This window comes from Miscanthus floridulus, chromosome 3 (genome assembly GCF_019320115.1).
Source record: "Miscanthus floridulus cultivar M001 chromosome 3, ASM1932011v1, whole genome shotgun sequence".
Classification (NCBI taxonomy): Eukaryota; Viridiplantae; Streptophyta; class Magnoliopsida; order Poales; family Poaceae; genus Miscanthus; species Miscanthus floridulus.
The window spans coordinates 3,396,667-3,414,932 of NC_089582.1; the positions used below are offsets into that span (position 1 = coordinate 3,396,667).

General features: G+C 42.3%; 1 protein-coding gene across 2 annotated transcripts; it reads right to left on the reverse strand.

Moving 5' to 3' along the window:
- Positions 1 to 7,102: 7,102 nt before the first annotated feature.
- On the reverse strand, positions 7,103 to 13,910 carry LOC136541261 (probable transcriptional regulator SLK2). 2 transcript variants are annotated; one of them, XM_066533067.1, is made up of 10 exons: positions 13,741 to 13,910; positions 11,786 to 12,380; positions 11,565 to 11,693; positions 11,122 to 11,170; positions 10,221 to 10,435; positions 10,048 to 10,116; positions 9,511 to 9,611; positions 9,272 to 9,365; positions 9,039 to 9,108; positions 7,103 to 8,297 (listed from the first exon to the last, which is right to left on the reverse strand). In XM_066533067.1, exons 2-10 carry the CDS (start codon positions 12,374 to 12,376, stop codon positions 7,408 to 7,410), a joined length of 2,208 nt encoding a protein of 735 aa, XP_066389164.1. In that variant the 5' UTR covers positions 12,377 to 12,380; positions 13,741 to 13,910; the 3' UTR covers positions 7,103 to 7,407. The 2 variants fall into 2 exon arrangements, with proteins under 2 accessions (XP_066389164.1, XP_066389162.1); XM_066533065.1 differs by having other exon boundaries at positions 11,786 to 12,457.
- Between the last annotated feature and the right edge of the window lie 4,356 nt (positions 13,911 to 18,266).

Genomic DNA, 18,266 nt, shown 5'->3' on the forward strand with positions numbered 1-18,266 from the left:
CCGGCGTAATCCGAATCAGAATAGCCAATTAATTCAAATAAAGCTCCTTTGGGATACCAAAGACCAATGCTTGGTGTGTGCTTAAGATACCTAAGGATTCTTTTTACGGCAATTAAATGTGTTTCCTTAGGACTAGCTTGAAATCTAGCATACATACACACACTAAATATGATGTCGGTCCTAGATGCGGTCAAATATAACAAGCTACCAATCATAGAACGGTAGAGAGTTTGATCAACCGGGTTACCTCCCTCATCTAGGTCGAGATGTCCATTTGTAGGCATTGGTGTCTTGATTGGCTTACATTCATCCATCTTGAATCTCTTGAGAAGATCTTTTGTGTATTTCTCTTGAGAGATGAAGATGCCTTCTTTCATTTGCTTGACTTGAAAACCAAGAAAGAATGTAAGCTCACCAATCATTGACATCTCGAACTCCTTCGACATCAATTCACCAAATTCTTTGCATGAGTCTTCATTTGATGATCCAAAGATGATATCATCAACATATACTTGACAAATGAAGATATGTCCATCAAGCTTCTTGGTGAATAGTGTGGTGTCGACCTTCCCAATGGTGAAGCCCTTCTCAATGAGGAAGTCCCGAAGGCGCTCATACCAAGCTCTTGGGGCTTGCTTAAGCCCATATAGTGCCTTAGACAACCTATAAACATGATTAGGATATATAGGGTCTTCAAACCCGGGAGGTTGATCAACATAGACTAGTTCATTTATAAAGCCATTTAAAAAAGCACTTTTCACATCCATTTGATATAGTTTCATTTCATGATGTGATGCATATGCAAGAAGGATACGTATGGCTTCTAATCTTGCAACTGGTGCAAAGGTCTCTCCAAAATCCAAACCTTCAACTTGAGAGAACCCCTTTGCAACTAGTCTTGCCTTGTTCCTCACAACAACACCTTGATCATCTTGCTTGTTGCAGAACATCCACTTTGTTCCAATGACTCTTGCACCTTTTGGTCGCTCTTCAAGAGTCCAAACTTCATTGTGAGTGAAGTTGTTCAACTTTTCATGCATGGCATTGATCCAATCCGGATCTTTAAGAGCTTCTTCTACCTTGGTAGGCTCATAGCAAGAGACAAAAGAGTGATGAGCAATAAATGAAGTAAGTTTTTTAGATCGAGTCATTACACCCTTTGATGGACTCCCTATGATGAGATCTTGCGGATGATCTTGTAGAAGAGGTGTGTTTCTTCTATTGACCACTTGAAGAGGAGGTTGTGGAGCATCAACATCTTGTGCTTGTACCACCATTTGCTCATGAGAGATATGAGTATCTTCATTTTCCACTCTCCTATCTTTTTTGCCATCTTGTGGTACATTTGATGAAGAAGGTTGGTTAATGACTTGTACATCATCTTTTGGCTTGATGTCTCCCACCAGAATATTCTTCATAGCCTCCCTCAATGGTTCATCACCTACATCATCAAGATTCTTATGTGCTCCTTGGGAGCTGTTAGATTCATCAAATTCCACATTATATGTTTCTTCAACCAAGCCAGTGGTATGATTAAATACTCTATATGCTTTGGACTTCAATGAGTAACCAACAAGAAAACCTATATCACAACGTCTTTGAAACTTCCCTAGGTGTTGCCGCTTCTTGTAGATGTAGCACTTGCAACCAAACACCCTAAAGAAGGAGACGTCCAGCTTCTTCCCATTGAGCAACTCATACGGTGTCTTGACAAGGAACTTTTAAAGAAATAGGCGGTTGGATGCATAACATGCGGTGTTGATTGCTTCTGCCCATAGAGCTTTGGGGGTGTTGTACTCATCTAGCATTGTCCTTGCAAGGGTGATCAAAGTCCGATTCTTTCTCTCAACTACACCATTTTGTTGAGGAGTATAGGTTGCGGAGACTTCATGTTTGATTCCAACTTCATCACAATAGGATTCAATATTTGTGTTGTCAAACTCTTTGCCATTGTCACTTCTTATCTTCTTGAGCTTCACTTCAAATTCATTTTGAGCTCTCTTGGCAAACTTCTTGAAACAAGATGCAACTTTGGATTTGTCATGAAGGAAGAACACCCATATATACCTTGAATAGTCATCCACAATCATAAGACAATAGAAATTTCCTCCCAAACTCTTATATGTTGTTGGTCCAAATAAATCCATGTGTAGGAGTTCTAGCACTCTTGTGGTTGACATGAAAGCTTTGGTTGGATGAGTGTTTGCAACTTGCTTGCCGGCTTGACATGCACTACAAAGCTTGTCCTTCTCAAACTTTACATCCTTCAACCCTCTCACCAAATCATTCTTCATAAGCTTCTTGAGTGAGCTCATCCCAACATGAGCAAGTCTTCTATGCCATAGCCACCCAAGTGTTGTTTTGGTGAATAGGCAAGTCTTTAAGTTTGCATCTTCGGAGGTGAAGTCAACTAGATATAAGTTGTTGTATCTAAATCCATTGAATATCACTTGTTTGTCATCTACTTTGGATACAACAACCTCCTTCTCGGTGAATAAGCATTGGAAGCCAAGATCACACAATTGCCCAACGGATAGCAAGTTGAAACTCAATGAGGCAACATAGAGCACATTGGAGATGGAATGATCATTTGATATTGCCACTTTGCCCAATCCTTTAACCTTGCCCTTTGAATTATCTCCAAATGTTATTTTCTCTTGTCCATCTACCTCTTCATCAAGTGAGGTGAACATATGAGGATCACCAGTCATATGTTGAGTGCAACCACTATCAATAACCCAATGACTTCCACCGGTCTTGTAGTTCACCTACACACAAGAGATTCAAGCTTTAGGGATCCAAACTTGTTGAGGGCCCTTCACCTTCTCAACAAGTGACTTAGCCACCCAAATCTTCTTAGGCCTATTCTTGTTGGGGGTCCTAAGAACATGACTTTCATCTTTCCACTAGAATCTTTTCTAAGCATGTAGTGAGCATTGAAAGCAAAGGGTCTAGCATGCTTGGGCAAGGGTTGTGGTGGTGGAGTTTGACACTCATGAGCAAAGTGGCCTTCTTGTCCACACTCAAAACATCTCTTTGGCTTTAGTTTTGGCTTTGATTGTTGGTGTTGAGCTTGAGCCTTCTTCTTCTCTACACTTGCCATATATCCAATGCCACTTCTATCCATCTTCATGATGGTATTCATGAGTAGCTCACTTTGGAGATGCTTGCCTCTAGCAAACTTGCTCAATCCCACCTTGAGATGCTCTTTCTCCATCTTGAGCTTCTTGTTCTCTTCCTTGAGAATATCATTGTTCTTCTCTTCCTTGAGTTTCTTGTTTTCTTCTTTGAGCTTCTCATTCTCAAGGATCAACTCTTTGTCATGATCAAGAGTTTCTAGCACAATGGTGTTGTGACTTTTCATCTCTTCAAGATCTTTCATGAGCTTCTCATGGTCACTCTTGAGCTTGACATACTCATCATAGTCATTGCACTCAACCACTTGCTTGCCTTTGCTACTAGATCTATGCTCAATGCTCTCATCAATTAAATCATCACATGAGGTAGCTATATCAATCTTAACAACATGGTTAGTAGCAACATATGGCTCATTTGGTAAGAATTCTTGTGCAATAACAAGGGTATCATAATTGATCTTTAGAGTTGTATATTCATCTTTTAGCTTGTTGTGACTAATGATAAGCTCATTGTGCACCCACTCAAGTTTATCATGTTTATCTTTAAGCTCTTTCTTGGAAGATTTGAGCTCCTTGAGTTTGGATGATATAGAGTCATTTGTTTCTTTGAGCTCATCATTAACCTTTTCCAATGTATCACACTTAGCTAAGAGTGAATCATTTTTAGCATCAAGTTTTTCATTTGTAGCTCTACTCTTTCTAATGATCTTAGTGTATTTTCTTAATATTTTGACAAGATCATCATATGTGGGTGAATCATCATCGCTATCACTATCATCATCACTAGCTTGCTCATCATCACTACTATCATCACTCTTAGTTACCTTGCGTTCACCTTTGGCCATAAGGCATAGGTGTGTAGAGGATGATGGTGATGGTGGCGGTGAGGATGCAAGATCAATAGCAATGGCGGCCACCTTCTCATTATCACTCTCATCATCGGATGATCCATTTGATGAATCAATGTCCATAAGCCAATCACCGACAATATAGGCCTTGCCACTCTTCTTCTTCTTGTAGAAGTCTCTCTTTTTGCCATCTCTCTTCTTGTATGGCTTGTTCTTTTTCTTTTCATCTTCATCACTTGAATCATCTTTCTTGCCCTTGTTCTTGAACTTATCTTTCTTAGGCTTTGTGCATTGATGAGCTAGGTGGCCAAGTTCGCCACAATTGTAGCAATCTATCTCGGAGATTGGCTTTCTTCTTGAGCTAGTGAAGAACTTCTTCTTGCCATCAAACTTGATGCCACTCTTGTTTAGCTTCTTTAGCATCTTGGCGGTCTTCTTCACCATGAGAGCAAGACTTTCTTCATCATCTTCATCACTTGAGCTCTCATACTCAAGTCTTGCCATGCCCTTATCTTGGCTAGCTTTGAATGCTAAGTCCTTCTCTTTCTTCTTTGTAGAGGATGAGCCATCTTATGGCGTGATGTGCATGTACATCTCATGAGCATTGATCTTTCCTAAGATTTGTGTCGGTGTAGCGGCGAAAAGATCACCTTGATGTAGCACGGTCACAATGTGCCCATATTTGTCAATGGGGAGAACACTCAAGATCTTTCTCACAACATCGGATGGTGACATTTGAGTAAGTCCAAGCCCATTGACTTCCTCTACAAGAACATTTAAATGAGAATACATTTCATTAGCACTTTCTTTGGGAAGCATCTCAAAAGAATTTAGCTTTTTAATCACAAGATGATAGCATTCCTCACGCTCACTCTTAGTTCCCTTATGGAGCGCATAAACGTCCGACCATAGTGCATGGGCGTCTTTGTGGTTCCTTACACGATTGAACACATCTTTGCAAAGGCCTCTAAATATGGTGTTGCGAGCCTTTGCATTCCATTTTTCATAGTTTACTTCATCGCCTTGAAGTTGTGCGGCATTCTTAGGTGTTGGGAACCCTTGAGAGGCGGCTCTAAGAATTCCAACATCTAGAGCTTCTAGGTAAGCCTCCATGCGAATTTTCCAATATGGAAAATCATCCCCCTCGAAGATAGGAGGAGGTCCATCCCCGTGAGACATCTTGCTCTAAGTGGTTAGGCTTAAAAACATGAGCACGAGGCTCTGATACCAATTGAAAGGATCAAGATGCCCAAGAGGGGGAGGTGAATTGGGCTAATTCTAAATTTTCTTTCAATAATCAAATCCTACGGATAGCCCAATTAACCCCTTGTGCCTAGAAAAGTGTTTCTATCAAATCAACGCACAAAACACTTACAACCTATGTTCCAAACTTACTCTAGCATAGCAATTCTATGAATGTGAAGACAAGTATTGAATTGCTCAAAGTAAATACTTAAAGTAAATGCTCAAAGTAAATGGAGAGAGGAACGCGGCGATGTTTTGCCGAGGTATCAGAGAGTCGCCACTCTCCACTAGTCCTCGTTGGAGCACCCGCGCAAGGGTGTAGCTCCCCCTTGATCCGCGCAAGGATCAAGTGCTCTCTACGGGTTGATTCTTCGACACTCCGTCGCGGCGAATCACCCAAAACCGCTCACAACTTGAGTTGGGTCACCCACAAGCTCCGCCGGGTGATCACCAAGCTCCCAATCACCACCAAGCCGTCTAGGTGATGGCGATCACCAAGAGTAACAAGCACGAACTCTCACTTGACCACGCGAAGCCTAATGAGAAGATGGATGTACACTTGTCTACTCTTGATTCACTAATGAGGTTTCACTCTTGGATTCTCAAATCACAAACACCTCACTAGGACCTTGCTCTTCTTGGCACTCACAAACGTGTTTCTCAGCTGTTGGAATGAGCAAAAGTGACTCCACTCACGAGTGGAGCTTCTATTTATAAGGCAGCCTGAAAAACGAACCGTTATGAGCTTCTGCGGGGTGACCGGACGCTCCGATCGTTTTGATCGGACGCTCCGGTCAGTTCATCCCGCGCAACAGTTTTCACGTGATGACCGGATGCTGTCAGGGTCCGGTCAGTACTGACCGGACGCGTCCGGTCGCTCTTGGATGCTTACTGTAAACGGCCAGACACTGGATACTCAGGGTCCGGTCACCACTGACCGGACACGTCCGGTCACTCTTTCTCAAGTCTGGACCCTTACTGGAGTCGACCGGACGCTGGCCCTCAGCGTCCGGTCACACGACCTTCCAGCGTCCGGTCACACCAGACTTGTTCTTCACGGTCAAATGAACTGACCGGACCCTGCGGCCAGCGTCCGGTCGCACCGGAGCCAGCATCCGGTCAGTATTTGACCCTCCATTCACTTCCAACTCTCGATCATATGTGAATGAAGTTTGCTCCAAAGGATCTTAGGCATTCATAGGAGCTACCTAGAGCTAGTTTTAACAAGTGTGCACCACACCTAACTCACTAAACTCAACTAGGTCAAGCTACCCGTTCATACCCCCCTTAATAGTACGGCCAAAGGAAAAACAAAGTCCTAAACTACTCTAAGTGTCTCTCCAACTTCAATTGACACTTAGAACTAGTTATCCTTAACCTTGTCGTCCATCCTTTGAAAACCGAAACGATTTCCATCGTAGGGGCATAACAACCTCAATTGCCCAATCGATCTCCATTACCATGACCTAACTTAATTGCCTCTGCAAAACACACGTTAGTCATAGTAATTTTGTATTGACATTAATCACCAAAATACAACTAGGGATCTAGATGCTTTCAAACATGGAAAGACATTCTATGCGGTACTGTATTCTTCATCTACCTGCGGACCACGCGTATCGTGATATTGAGCGTATATGGTACTGTAGCCTTCATCTACCTGCGGGGAAGCCTGTGACAAAAGGTGACATCTTATCACTAGTATTTCATTTTTCCTTTAAAATCCCACGCGTTTTTAGCTTAGCCTTGCTTGACACAATATTTGAACCCAAAAAAAGCAACCAACCAACCACCAAACCGAAGTTCAGCCTCCGCGCTGATCATGAACAATCACCTTCTTTTGCTGCTTCCACGCTGTCGAAGTTCAGCCCGGGGATAATCACACATGGAATTCATAGATAATTTAACAAACACAAGAAGACATTCTATAGTAACTCTGGGTTACTGCTCTCACATTTACAAGCCAAATCCAACTCCTATCTCACACATCTCAGGTTACATCAGTTAACTGTCCCTAACGGCAATACAATACAAAAACTACAAAAAGAGAAACGAAACAGAAACTAGAATCCAGGGCAACTTTCCATCGCCACACGCTAGTTTCCATACTAGCAGCAAGAAGGCTGTTTCTCAACGCTTACACTGAAGTCTGAGCAGTGAGATGTCTTTGTACTCTGTCAATTGTCCCACAACAACTCGTTTCCCACCAATTCATTAGTGAGGAGTTGCTCAAAGTCATCAAATTCGTGGAAGGGCTCGGCCTTCGAAGTCGCGGCATTGCCTCCAGCGGTGGCGGCGGCAGCTGGATTGCTGCTTACCGACTTGAAACTGTTACTTCTGCTGGGGACAATGCTGGCTGTGCTGTTGTTGATCACATTACTAGGCCCGGTACCGACCGTAGCTGCATCCTTTACTGCGCTGTTATTGATGCGCTGTGCCTGCTCTCTGGTAGCAGCACTGTTGGTGTTAGCACCTCCTGATGTGATACTGCTGCTTACATTAGGGGTGTCTGAAGGTGGTTGCTGTGGCAATGTGTGGCTGTTAGTGTTCTTAACTTCTTGAAGCAGCTGATTTAAAACATGCTGCTGATACTGTGGACTCGCACCCAAGCCCTGGTGATTATTTTGCACTCCCAAGCCCTGGAGATTGTTGTGCTGAGGCAGTGGGTGCTGAAATGACCCAGAATGTTGGAATTGTGCTAGCTGCACTTGGTTCGGTCCACGGAAGGATCTAGATGCTTCCAGCTGCATGCCATTGTGCATTGCAGCAGGACCTTTGAAGACACTGGATGCCTCCTGCTGAAGAAGACTCTGATTTGCACTGGAGCTTCTGAGTAAATTCTGGTAACTGTTTAGTGTTGCAGCATTCTGTGGAGTACTATTACCAACGGCTCCAGCAACAGAAGTTCCGTTGTCCACATGAGCGCTTATTTCTTGTTTGACACCCATAACTTTGGTGTTGTTCTGGTCATTGTGAAGACCAGCAGCAGCCGTTATTTGTTTTGCCTCATGCGAATTCTGTCCTGGAAGCTTTGGTACATTTCGTTTTGGATAATTCTTCAGGCCCTCTGCATATGAATACAGTGCACATTAAAAAGACACCAAAAGGTAGATGAGGCAAGCAGGAAGTGTGGCCTATATCAGAATATTATTATAATCTACTGCTTTTGCCACTGTCCATATCATATACTTCAATCTTTTGCTGTTCTCAGAAGGAAAAACAAATAAAGCTACACAATCATAACTGATTTCTTTATATGCCACCGAGAAAACTATTAATCCTTTATATGCCATCGATGTGTCTGACAAGTGGGACCCCCATAGTCACTTGACAGTGGCATATGACTGAAGGATTTAAGTTTTTACCCAGAGGCTTGTGAAGACTTTTTTTTTCAAATTCTTTTGGTAAATCCACAGCACAAACTTTGTGTACAGACATACATTAATAAAATGTACTCCTGTCCATATTTTTCGAATCTATACCAAGCACTATATTCAGCTTCATTAGGTCCAAAAACAACTGACTTTGACATGTAATCACATAGTGTCAGCTGGGTTCCTTCCTTTATGGAGAACTCCCGTTTCTAGTGCTACAAGTTTCGTTTGTACAACAAAACTTGAACTAGCAATCAACTTTCCTGAAGGAGGCATATTGTTTTAATATGTCCTACCATCTTCTTGGAAACAGTGGGAAAACATTAGTTAGAACCTACTTTAGGAAAATTTGTTGACACAGAGTCACAGACAACTAACAATTGACAACTAGGTGAAAACTGAAGACAGTGATAGGTAAATGTGCATGATCATACCTATAGGACCAAGATTGTTTTTGTTGGTGAACTCAATCAAGTCCTTCATGTGATTCACCACCTCCGATATCTGACAAGGACAGATAACTATCAGTGTGTGCTTGATGTATATGAATGTATGGAAACCATAGGATGCACATGCAGATATAATGATATAATGTACTAAAATCTAAGCAGGATTTGTGGGGCAACATTGAAAAGTATACAATGCAACGGTAAAAGCCTGTAATTACCTGCAGGCAGCGAACATATCGTTTAGAAAGACCATGTTCATTCAAGGTGTGCTGCTCCAGATTCTTCACTAGTTGCCGTGATGCAGTCACAAACCTAACAGCACAAAACAAAATGATGCCTTTGCATTAGCACAATAAAAAATAAGATTGCTCTGAGATACAGGATTTTCTATTTATCATGGCAAAAGATCTCTATGTAATGGATATTACAGCACTGAAGGTGTAGTTTCTTCACTAACATGTTGCAAATGGTTTGTGCATCATTGTTTGAAACCCCAGCAGGACCACTTTCACTGGCAGCCGCTTGGTATTTCTGGGCAACCTGTAGCAAATTATTGACCTGAAAGGCAGAATCATGTGTGCAGTATAAGATATCATTATCAGTCATCAATGATGGTTACACTTGTAAAACATGAACACACACTTAGGGAATGCCTTAAAGAGTACAGATTTACATTAAGATGTCATGAAAATGGGTTTGATCCTCGCTGGGGTATATTGAAGCAGTTCTGACCTCCAGTACATCAATGAAGAATGAAGAAAAATCTAAATAGTTGTGGAAGAAGTCTGGTCGTGACAAGAAAGAGGCATTTTCATGCATTTACACATGTTGTCCTAAGTAACTAGACTTATGCGGCATCATGTATAATTTATTACCTAAGACCTAGGTTGCCAAGAAATAACTGTATTACTATGTAGCTAGGCAAGGGCAAGTTACAATTAAAAATTCTGTAGCCAAATTAAAGTGGAACACTGCGCTAGTATAAGAAATCCACCTGTGGTGCCAGAACCCGGCGAGTGATATACTCTTCATGTCGTCGTGAACAGAACTCCCATGACATGATCTGAGTCAATGGTAGATAAGAATTGTTATTGACCCTTACATGTAACATGGACAGGTTACAAAAATTGCACTCACATGTGCGAACTACTACAGCAAGCAACTAACCTTCAATTCTGGTGTGAATATGATTCTCAAATGCCCCTCATGTGTAACATGTTGGTGTTCATAAACACACTTTTGAACAACTTTTGTATGCTCCAGCAGCATTAGTCCATTAGGCAACCGGAATTCGTTGGGCATGTCAAGGAATAGGTATTCATCTATAACACCATGATCAAATCTAATTTGACAGAGTCTAGGAAGCACTTCATAGGTAGCCTCTGTCAGAGAGATCAGACATAAAAAAGGATACCTGAGTAAGAGATACTTGTACTACAAGTAACAAATCAGAAAGCTACTTGGACAAGAAACACTAAGATGTGCATCTATATTAAGGCAATAGCATTTGCATGGTGCACACTGCATAGATACCACAGTTTAGCTAATCTTTGGTTTACCACAGATTCAATGTGAAAAGGTAGAGATTGATGGGATGCCACCATGCTGTTTTGATTGTTCTTCATTTGTGGCTGATCAGTCATCAGTCACTCATTTCACATGCATGTGCAGTTGTGCACAGTATGATTATTGCCACTCAGCATATATTCATGAGACAATTCATATCCATTCTTCATGCCTATGCATGACACATTATTACAATTTTGTATTATCACATAATTCATCTTTGTTCCAGCCTGAAACTGTATCAACTTTGTAAACCACAAGATACTAAATTCATGTTTGTTCTGGCCTTTTGTAATTCATCTTGGTTTACCACAGATTCAATGTGAAACTTCATATAAATCATTTTTGTTAACCCACAAGATATTTATAGGAAAGTAGAGTTTGTTGCTAACAACTAACATGGGATCAACAAGTTTCAAAGAGAATCTACAAAAACTAAATTTGAATATCAAAAGACATCATCATGAATATAGTTTGCCAGAGTTCACAGAAATTAGCTAACCATATCCTTTTCCACCATGTGTATTGCATATGTCACATCGCCATGTGTCCTGCAATGGATAAAATAGGACTATATGAAGCATTATATAAATATCCATCACCTTTTGCAAATTTAAAAGACCAAGGAATATTCTCCTTCACATTTTAACTGTAAATGTGCAGAGCAAAAAGAATTGGCCTTTTCTATTTAGCTACTGTAACAAGAAAACTCTTTTTACTACAGAAAGGTATACCTATAAACTATATTATGAAGCCACTAAAAGATACTAAATTAGATGTGGTGTTCAATGATCAAGCAGAAGTTTCAAAAGATGATAATCAATCTTTTTGGAATCAAGACAGAAGTGATGCTGGGCAGCAGAGAGTGATGTTGGACATGGAACACAAAACCAAGAAGTCAAGAACAATGTAATCGCAAGTAAAATTTCCACTGTGAACGCTAACCTGAGCTGATTGTGGAGTAGAAACTGAAGCGTTCGCTCTCTTATCGTAAGACGACACACACCATCTCTCTCTTGCTCGTGGTGCAAAATATTCCTCAACAAGCTTCCTCCAATATGTTATGGGATTATTCTACAAGACAGTGTACCAATAAATTGTACTGCCAAAGGCTTGCATCTCGTAATCTCATGATCAATGTATACAGTGCAGAAACACAAACACACCTCTGGACAATGACGCTTGTGATATAAATACTGCATTAGCCTTCGGGAACAAAGCCCAGTATCGACAGGAGTCCTAATAGGTCCAGCTATTCCCGGCTGTGCTAGCGGTGGCCTAAGCTGAGGCTGACGAGAAATGCCAATTTGAGATGGTTGTATCTGAGCAAACGGTTGCAACAACTGCTGCTGCCTCTGCTGCAACTGTGCTAGTTTATGCTGCTGGATCAAAGCTTGAAGCTGTGGGTTCTGTTGCCCCTGGAGATGAAGGGAACTCTGACCATGGAGCAGCTGCTGAATCAGCTGTTGCTGCAGTTCATCTTGCCTAACATCAATTCTTGATTTCTTTGGAGCATGCAATGCACCATTGGCCTCAATCATGGGATGTGATGTTACACTTGAAGATCTCCGCTTTTGAAACTGGTCTTGGGATGGACTTTGCTGCACAATGGAGCCATCAATGACTGAGGAGCCAGAGATGTTATTTGATGAAAATGATATTGGGGACGCTGGAACACGCATGAATGAATCAGTATTCATGCTTCTACTTGGCTGCAACTGAGCACCTCCGGTGAATGATGAGTTGGCATCTGTCATCACCCTGAAGAATCTCGAATAAAAGCAGGGCACATAACTGGAAATTACCAATAACGATCTTCCAATATTTGTAGCTAGAACCTGTTATGAGAGTAAATATCAGTGAAGATTCATGAAGTCATCTAAGACTTAAGACACATGCAAGTTACAATGAAAGTTTATCATCAATTTTCTTTCTTGAAGCAATCAGCCGATGTACCAAGCGACAAAAGAATCAAATAACAGACAACAAATTATCATTGCTGACTAGGTCTAGAACTGAAGCTGGAATAACTTTTAACGTACAAAGAAAACACATTTGAATTATCCAACTGATGCAAATACATTTCTCAGAAATACAGAACACGGAGACAGGAGAAGGTACCAGGTACAAAGATGACCACAATAATGAAAATGAACTGTAGAAGTTTTGTGATAATAAAAGCACCCTAACAGCCAACTGATCCTGTTCATATCAGCAAAATGAATAGCAAATTCAACTCATCTCAGCAATGAGCCTAGTAAAATTGAGCTAACTGAGGAACAGTAATAATAAGCACAACATAAAGATCTGATAGTCTCTTCTGCAAGAACTAAAGAATCAAATCTCCTATCCAATGAAGAAGGGAATCAATAGATGATGATCAAGAGAAGCAAACCCATCCTATATCACAATCTTTAGTGGCTAGAACTGTAAACAGGAAAAAAGGGAACCGATACAACTTCAAAACATTATGGTCCCCAAAATCCATATCTTTAGTGTATCAAAGAAATGATACTCTCTACCACCGAGATTGATCACATCCTATTCGATGTCAAGTCAAACAGAATTTGGGATATAAATTTCTAAGTTTTAGTCTCCCCAATACTTCCAATAGGCTACGAAGCATGGCACCTTGGGTAGCCTGGGCGACCCACTTGATAAGCCTTGTGCCGATGCTTACTGATTGGGGCTATGACAAAGCTGAAGCCGTTATGGATAGCTCAACCAAGGATGAGACATCACAGCGCCTAAGCGCATCTGATACAAGTAGACTGCAGTGAAGTCGAAGAGCGCGTGCAGGTATGGGAGAGGAAGACATAATGGTCGGCAAACTCACTGTCTCCAAATCGCAGCAAACAGGGTGGATGCTGCCGCCTTTGTAGGCCGAACAAAGCACAAAATTGTCTCTTTTATTTTCTTTCCTCCATTCATCAGGCTACTAAATAGGGGAGGACCCAGCATATGGGTGTGCACATGCACACCAGATAATTTTTGGGAACCAAAGTTAGCAGGCATAACATATACACTAGTAATTGGGGCAGATCCTAATATAAGTAGCTTACGTTAGGGTTTGGGTGCTCGGTTTCGAACAGCACGAATGAAGAGAAGGGGGCAAGCATACCTGGTGGGCGCCAGTCGCCGGCGAAGGGGGCCGGACGATGACCTGGCAAAGGGCAGCGTCAGTCGCCGGCGAAGGAGCTGACGAAGACCCCGCAGAGGGCGTCGCCAATCGCCGCCAGTCGTCGCCGCCACGAAAGGAAGGCCGAGAGAGCGAGAGCGAGAGCGAGGTGAACGTCGGGACTGTCATTTCTATGGGGTCTATGTGTGCCATTAAAAAAAATCACAATGCCCTCTGTCCCTCTAAAAAAATTGAGCGGTCTTCAGCGTTATTGCTCCTATTTTTTTTACCCTCCATACCACTGCCGTCAGTTTAGACTCTAACGCCGTCAAACTGCAGGGGTGAAAAGACGAAAATACCCTTAAGTCTAAATATGTCATTAATTTTTTTGAGCATCTTAACGACTTCAAATGAAAAAACTCAAAACTAGAAAGTCGTAGATCTCGTCGAAATCTATAATTTTTATATAAAAATTATCTTCATTTAATTCCATAAAAAAAATATGATAAATATGATTTTTCTAAGATATATTAATCATATCAAATCATATTTTTTACCGAATTAAATGAAGATAATTTTATATGAAAATTATAGATCTTAACGAGATCTACAACTTTTTAGTTTTGAGTTTTTTCATTTAAAGTCGTTAAGATACTCAAAAAAAATTAATGACATATTTAGATTTAAGTGTATTTTCGTCTTTTCACACCTGCAGTTTGACGGTGTTAGAGCCTAAACTGACGGCAGTGGCATGGAGGGCACAAAAAAGTTAGAGCAGTGGCGCTGAAGACTGCTGAACTTTTTCAGAGACACACAGGGCATTACGATATTTTTTAATGGTACACAAGAAATTCCCCCCTTTTCTTTTCTTTTCCTTTCCTTTCCTTTCCTTTACTTCCTTTCTTTCTTTCCTTTCTTATCTTATTAAAAAAACGTCCTTAGGCATTTTTCTTTTTTTTCATAATATCATCTAGTACTGTATACACGTTCGTCCGGTTCTACGGCACTACTTCAGCAATACATTTCAACGAACGAATAATGTTTTCCTCTCACAACAAATCAACATAAGAATCAATATAAGCCAAATTTCAGCAACCTAAAAAATGTGAAGCGGTTTCGTCCAATGAACTCTCGTGCGCGTGCCCTCAAAAGTCCGAGTTGTGCCGCTTATCCAGTATTCGAGACGTGCTCGGGCCGAGCAGGTTTGGTCACGTCACATGTACCGCAACACGCTGGAGGGGTCTAGGGGTTAGGGAAAGCGGGTGCTGCCTAGGAGCGGGGAGGGCTACGGCTACGCCTATAGGCATAGCTTGCTCACGCCGCAGCCGATAGGTTTTATTTGGCTGCCGCCCGTTGGTAGGGATGAAAACGGTACAGATGTTTTCTGACCGTATTCGAGACCGAATCCGTTTAGAAGGGTTCGATCCGTTTATATCCGAGTCCAAATATTTAACATTCGATACCGTATCCGTATCCGAATACTCAAATCGCATATTTATGACATCGATATCCAATCATATCCTATCTGGCATATTTGACACTATCCGTATTTAAATCCGAATCCAGACTAAAATATAAAAATAAATATAATATCAGTGATATCTGTCCGATCTGTTTTCATCCCCCATTGGTACGGGGATGGCTCGCCTGACACGGTTTTGCATTGATTATCCATATCACTACTGGAGACGGCCTCTTTGCCGAGAGCCCCTGAGGCTCTCGGCAAAGGCCCATTAACCCTCGGCAAAGGCTTTGCCGAGGGCGGCCCTCGGCAAAGAGCTCTTGGGGAATTTTGAGTCGAAGCCTTTGCCGAGGGCTGGAGCGGCACTCGGCAAAGAAAAGCAGCCGTCACGGAGCCGGCGCCTGGGACGGAGTCTTTGCCGAGGGCCTTCTTCGGGGGCCCTCGACAAAGAATTATTCTTTTTTTTTTTTGAAAAATCTTTGCCGAGGGCCTCCAACCATGGCCCTCGGCAAAGAAATGTGCAGAATTTTTCCAAAAAGTCTTTGTTGAGGGCAATGGGACGGCCCTCGGCAAAGAATTATTCTTTTTTTTTAAAAATCTTTGCCGAGGGCTTCCACGCAGGCCCTCGGCAAAGAATTTTTTTTTTAAAAAAAAGTCTTTGCCGAGGGCCTCCAATCATGGCCCTCGGCAAAGAAATATTGCAGAAATTTTATTTATTTTTTTTTAAATCTTTGCCGAGGGCAATGGGACGGCCCTCGGCAAAGGACCCTTCTTTGTCGAGGGCCTTGGTCATTGCCCTCGGCAAAGAGGCAGAAATTTAATTTTTTTTTTGTTTTTTGCATTCCATCGACACAAACATTTCATATATATATACATATATATATCAACCATCACATATATATATATATATATATATATATCACACAGAACCCATTTTCTCACAATATATCATAACCATAATTGTGAACCACAAATCACAATATATTACAACGACAAGTCACATGTTCATCATCATTCATATGTTTATTACGACAAGTTCATAAAATCCAAGCACAAGTCAGAACCATAAACCATAAATATTACAATAAAGTCCAACCACATCACCTAGCACTAGTCCTCATCAAGGTAGCATATGAGACGGTGGTGAAGGAAAGGCGGGATCACCCGGTGACGCACTACCAAATTGATTGGAACCCGTGGACGGAGGCTGCACAAAGGAGCAGAGATTGCATGTGTGAGTAATCCAGGAAAACAGTTTTTGAACTTAGAGATTGCATCTAGTAATCTAGGAATACAAAAAGATTAGACTCAATTGAAAATTTCGGCAGCACCTCCCCTGCTTGGGGAGGTTTCCAAAACCTGCAAGAAACAACGGTACGAACGCCGACATCCACAACGGCACGAACATCGACATACATGCAAAGCACAAGCGAAAAGTGAACTTTCATACTTACAGGAGTAGCTGCAGGAGTAGGAGGTGGAGGAGCTAAAAACTACACAGGTACACCCGATGCTTACCCAAGACTTTGCATGATCACCATCATCTCCGCCATCTGCTTCTGCGCGGCCTCGAACGTGACCTGCTAGGCCTGCAGCTGTGCGGTCAGTTCCGCGTTCTGCTCTTGACTTTGCCTTTTTGTTTTTTGCAGCTCGGCCTGCAATATTTCACTCCAATGTATCAGTAATGCAAATCTAATTTAGGTGTGTAAATATCAACGTACGACGAGTAAAACAGGAATTACCTAGAGTGCCTGGACCTGCTGTAGTGCTGGAGAAGGCCATGAGCGTATGGGCTGGCTGGAGCTCGTGCTCCGTGCTCGGATAGCGTCGAGGGAGGAAATAGTGGTGGAGTCGATGGCGCCATCTGCAATCCATAGCTGCTCGTGCTTCTTGCCTCCTCCGAGCCTCATGATTGTCTCTACATCAATAGGCTCAGTGCGCACATTGTAATCTTCCCCATAGATCTCCCTTACCAAGGACGTGTACTCTTAGACTTTAGTGTATACGTTCGGATCGGAGTACACCTGGGGTGGGGCAGCCGGGTCGAAGGAGACAGAGGACGACGCCCTACCCATGTGGGACATAGCCCACGCAGAGAACTCCGAGACCTCCTCGCCCAGGTGCGCAGCCTCCTGCGAGAAAGACGGGAAGATGGTGAGAAATCAAGCAGAATTAAGCATCAAAATAAATGAAAGAAATCACTTACGTATGCTTGTTTGCATTCGGGGAGGCTGTGGCTGCCTTGATGGTGAGTTGGACCTTGCCTCATCAGACGCTGTTCCCGCAGCCTCTCGTGCGTGCCAACAAAGTCCTGTGATAACCACTTATCCACGATCATGGCCCAACACTCGGGATACGATCGGCACCACCAAGGAATCACCTACAAGTCATCGAGTATTTGACATATAAGAAGATGAAATTGAACCTACTTAATATCAAAACGAATCATTATGAATGTTATTCGCCTACCTTAAGGTACTGGTCCTGGGTCAGCGTAATCAATCTTGCTTGAGGCTTGGGGAGGGACTGCTTAAGTATCAACCTGTAGTAGTCTATGTGGGCTTGGACGCGCCCATGGTGGTGCATCTCGGTGACGTACTTCCTACAGGCTGCGGCAGCCGCCCGATCCACCTAGGCCTCAAATCCTTCTTCGGCCTTGAAATTTTTCTACATATAAAACCGATGTATCCATTTATTATTTCAATAAAATATTTAACCAACGAATGAGATGTATTAAGCAATGTTGTGCGAGATAAACTTACCCAAAACTCCGCCAATACCCGCTCCTGCTTGTTGCGGTGTCATCCATGACCAGCGCATACCTGTCCCAGTTGGAGGCTGGCTCCCGCACCACCGGCTCTTCGGACAGTTGCACAATGCCGGGGTACCATTTCCTGCACAAAACACCAAGGATGCTCGTGGGGGTGCGTGCTGGAGTACCTGACAAAACCAACCAGGACCTGCACAAGTGATTAAGAAAATTTATCAGTTTCTCTTATGATTTCCAACATATCTTAAGAAGTAGTTGTCATAACATCTATAGTTACTTACCTCTTTGCCATAGGCC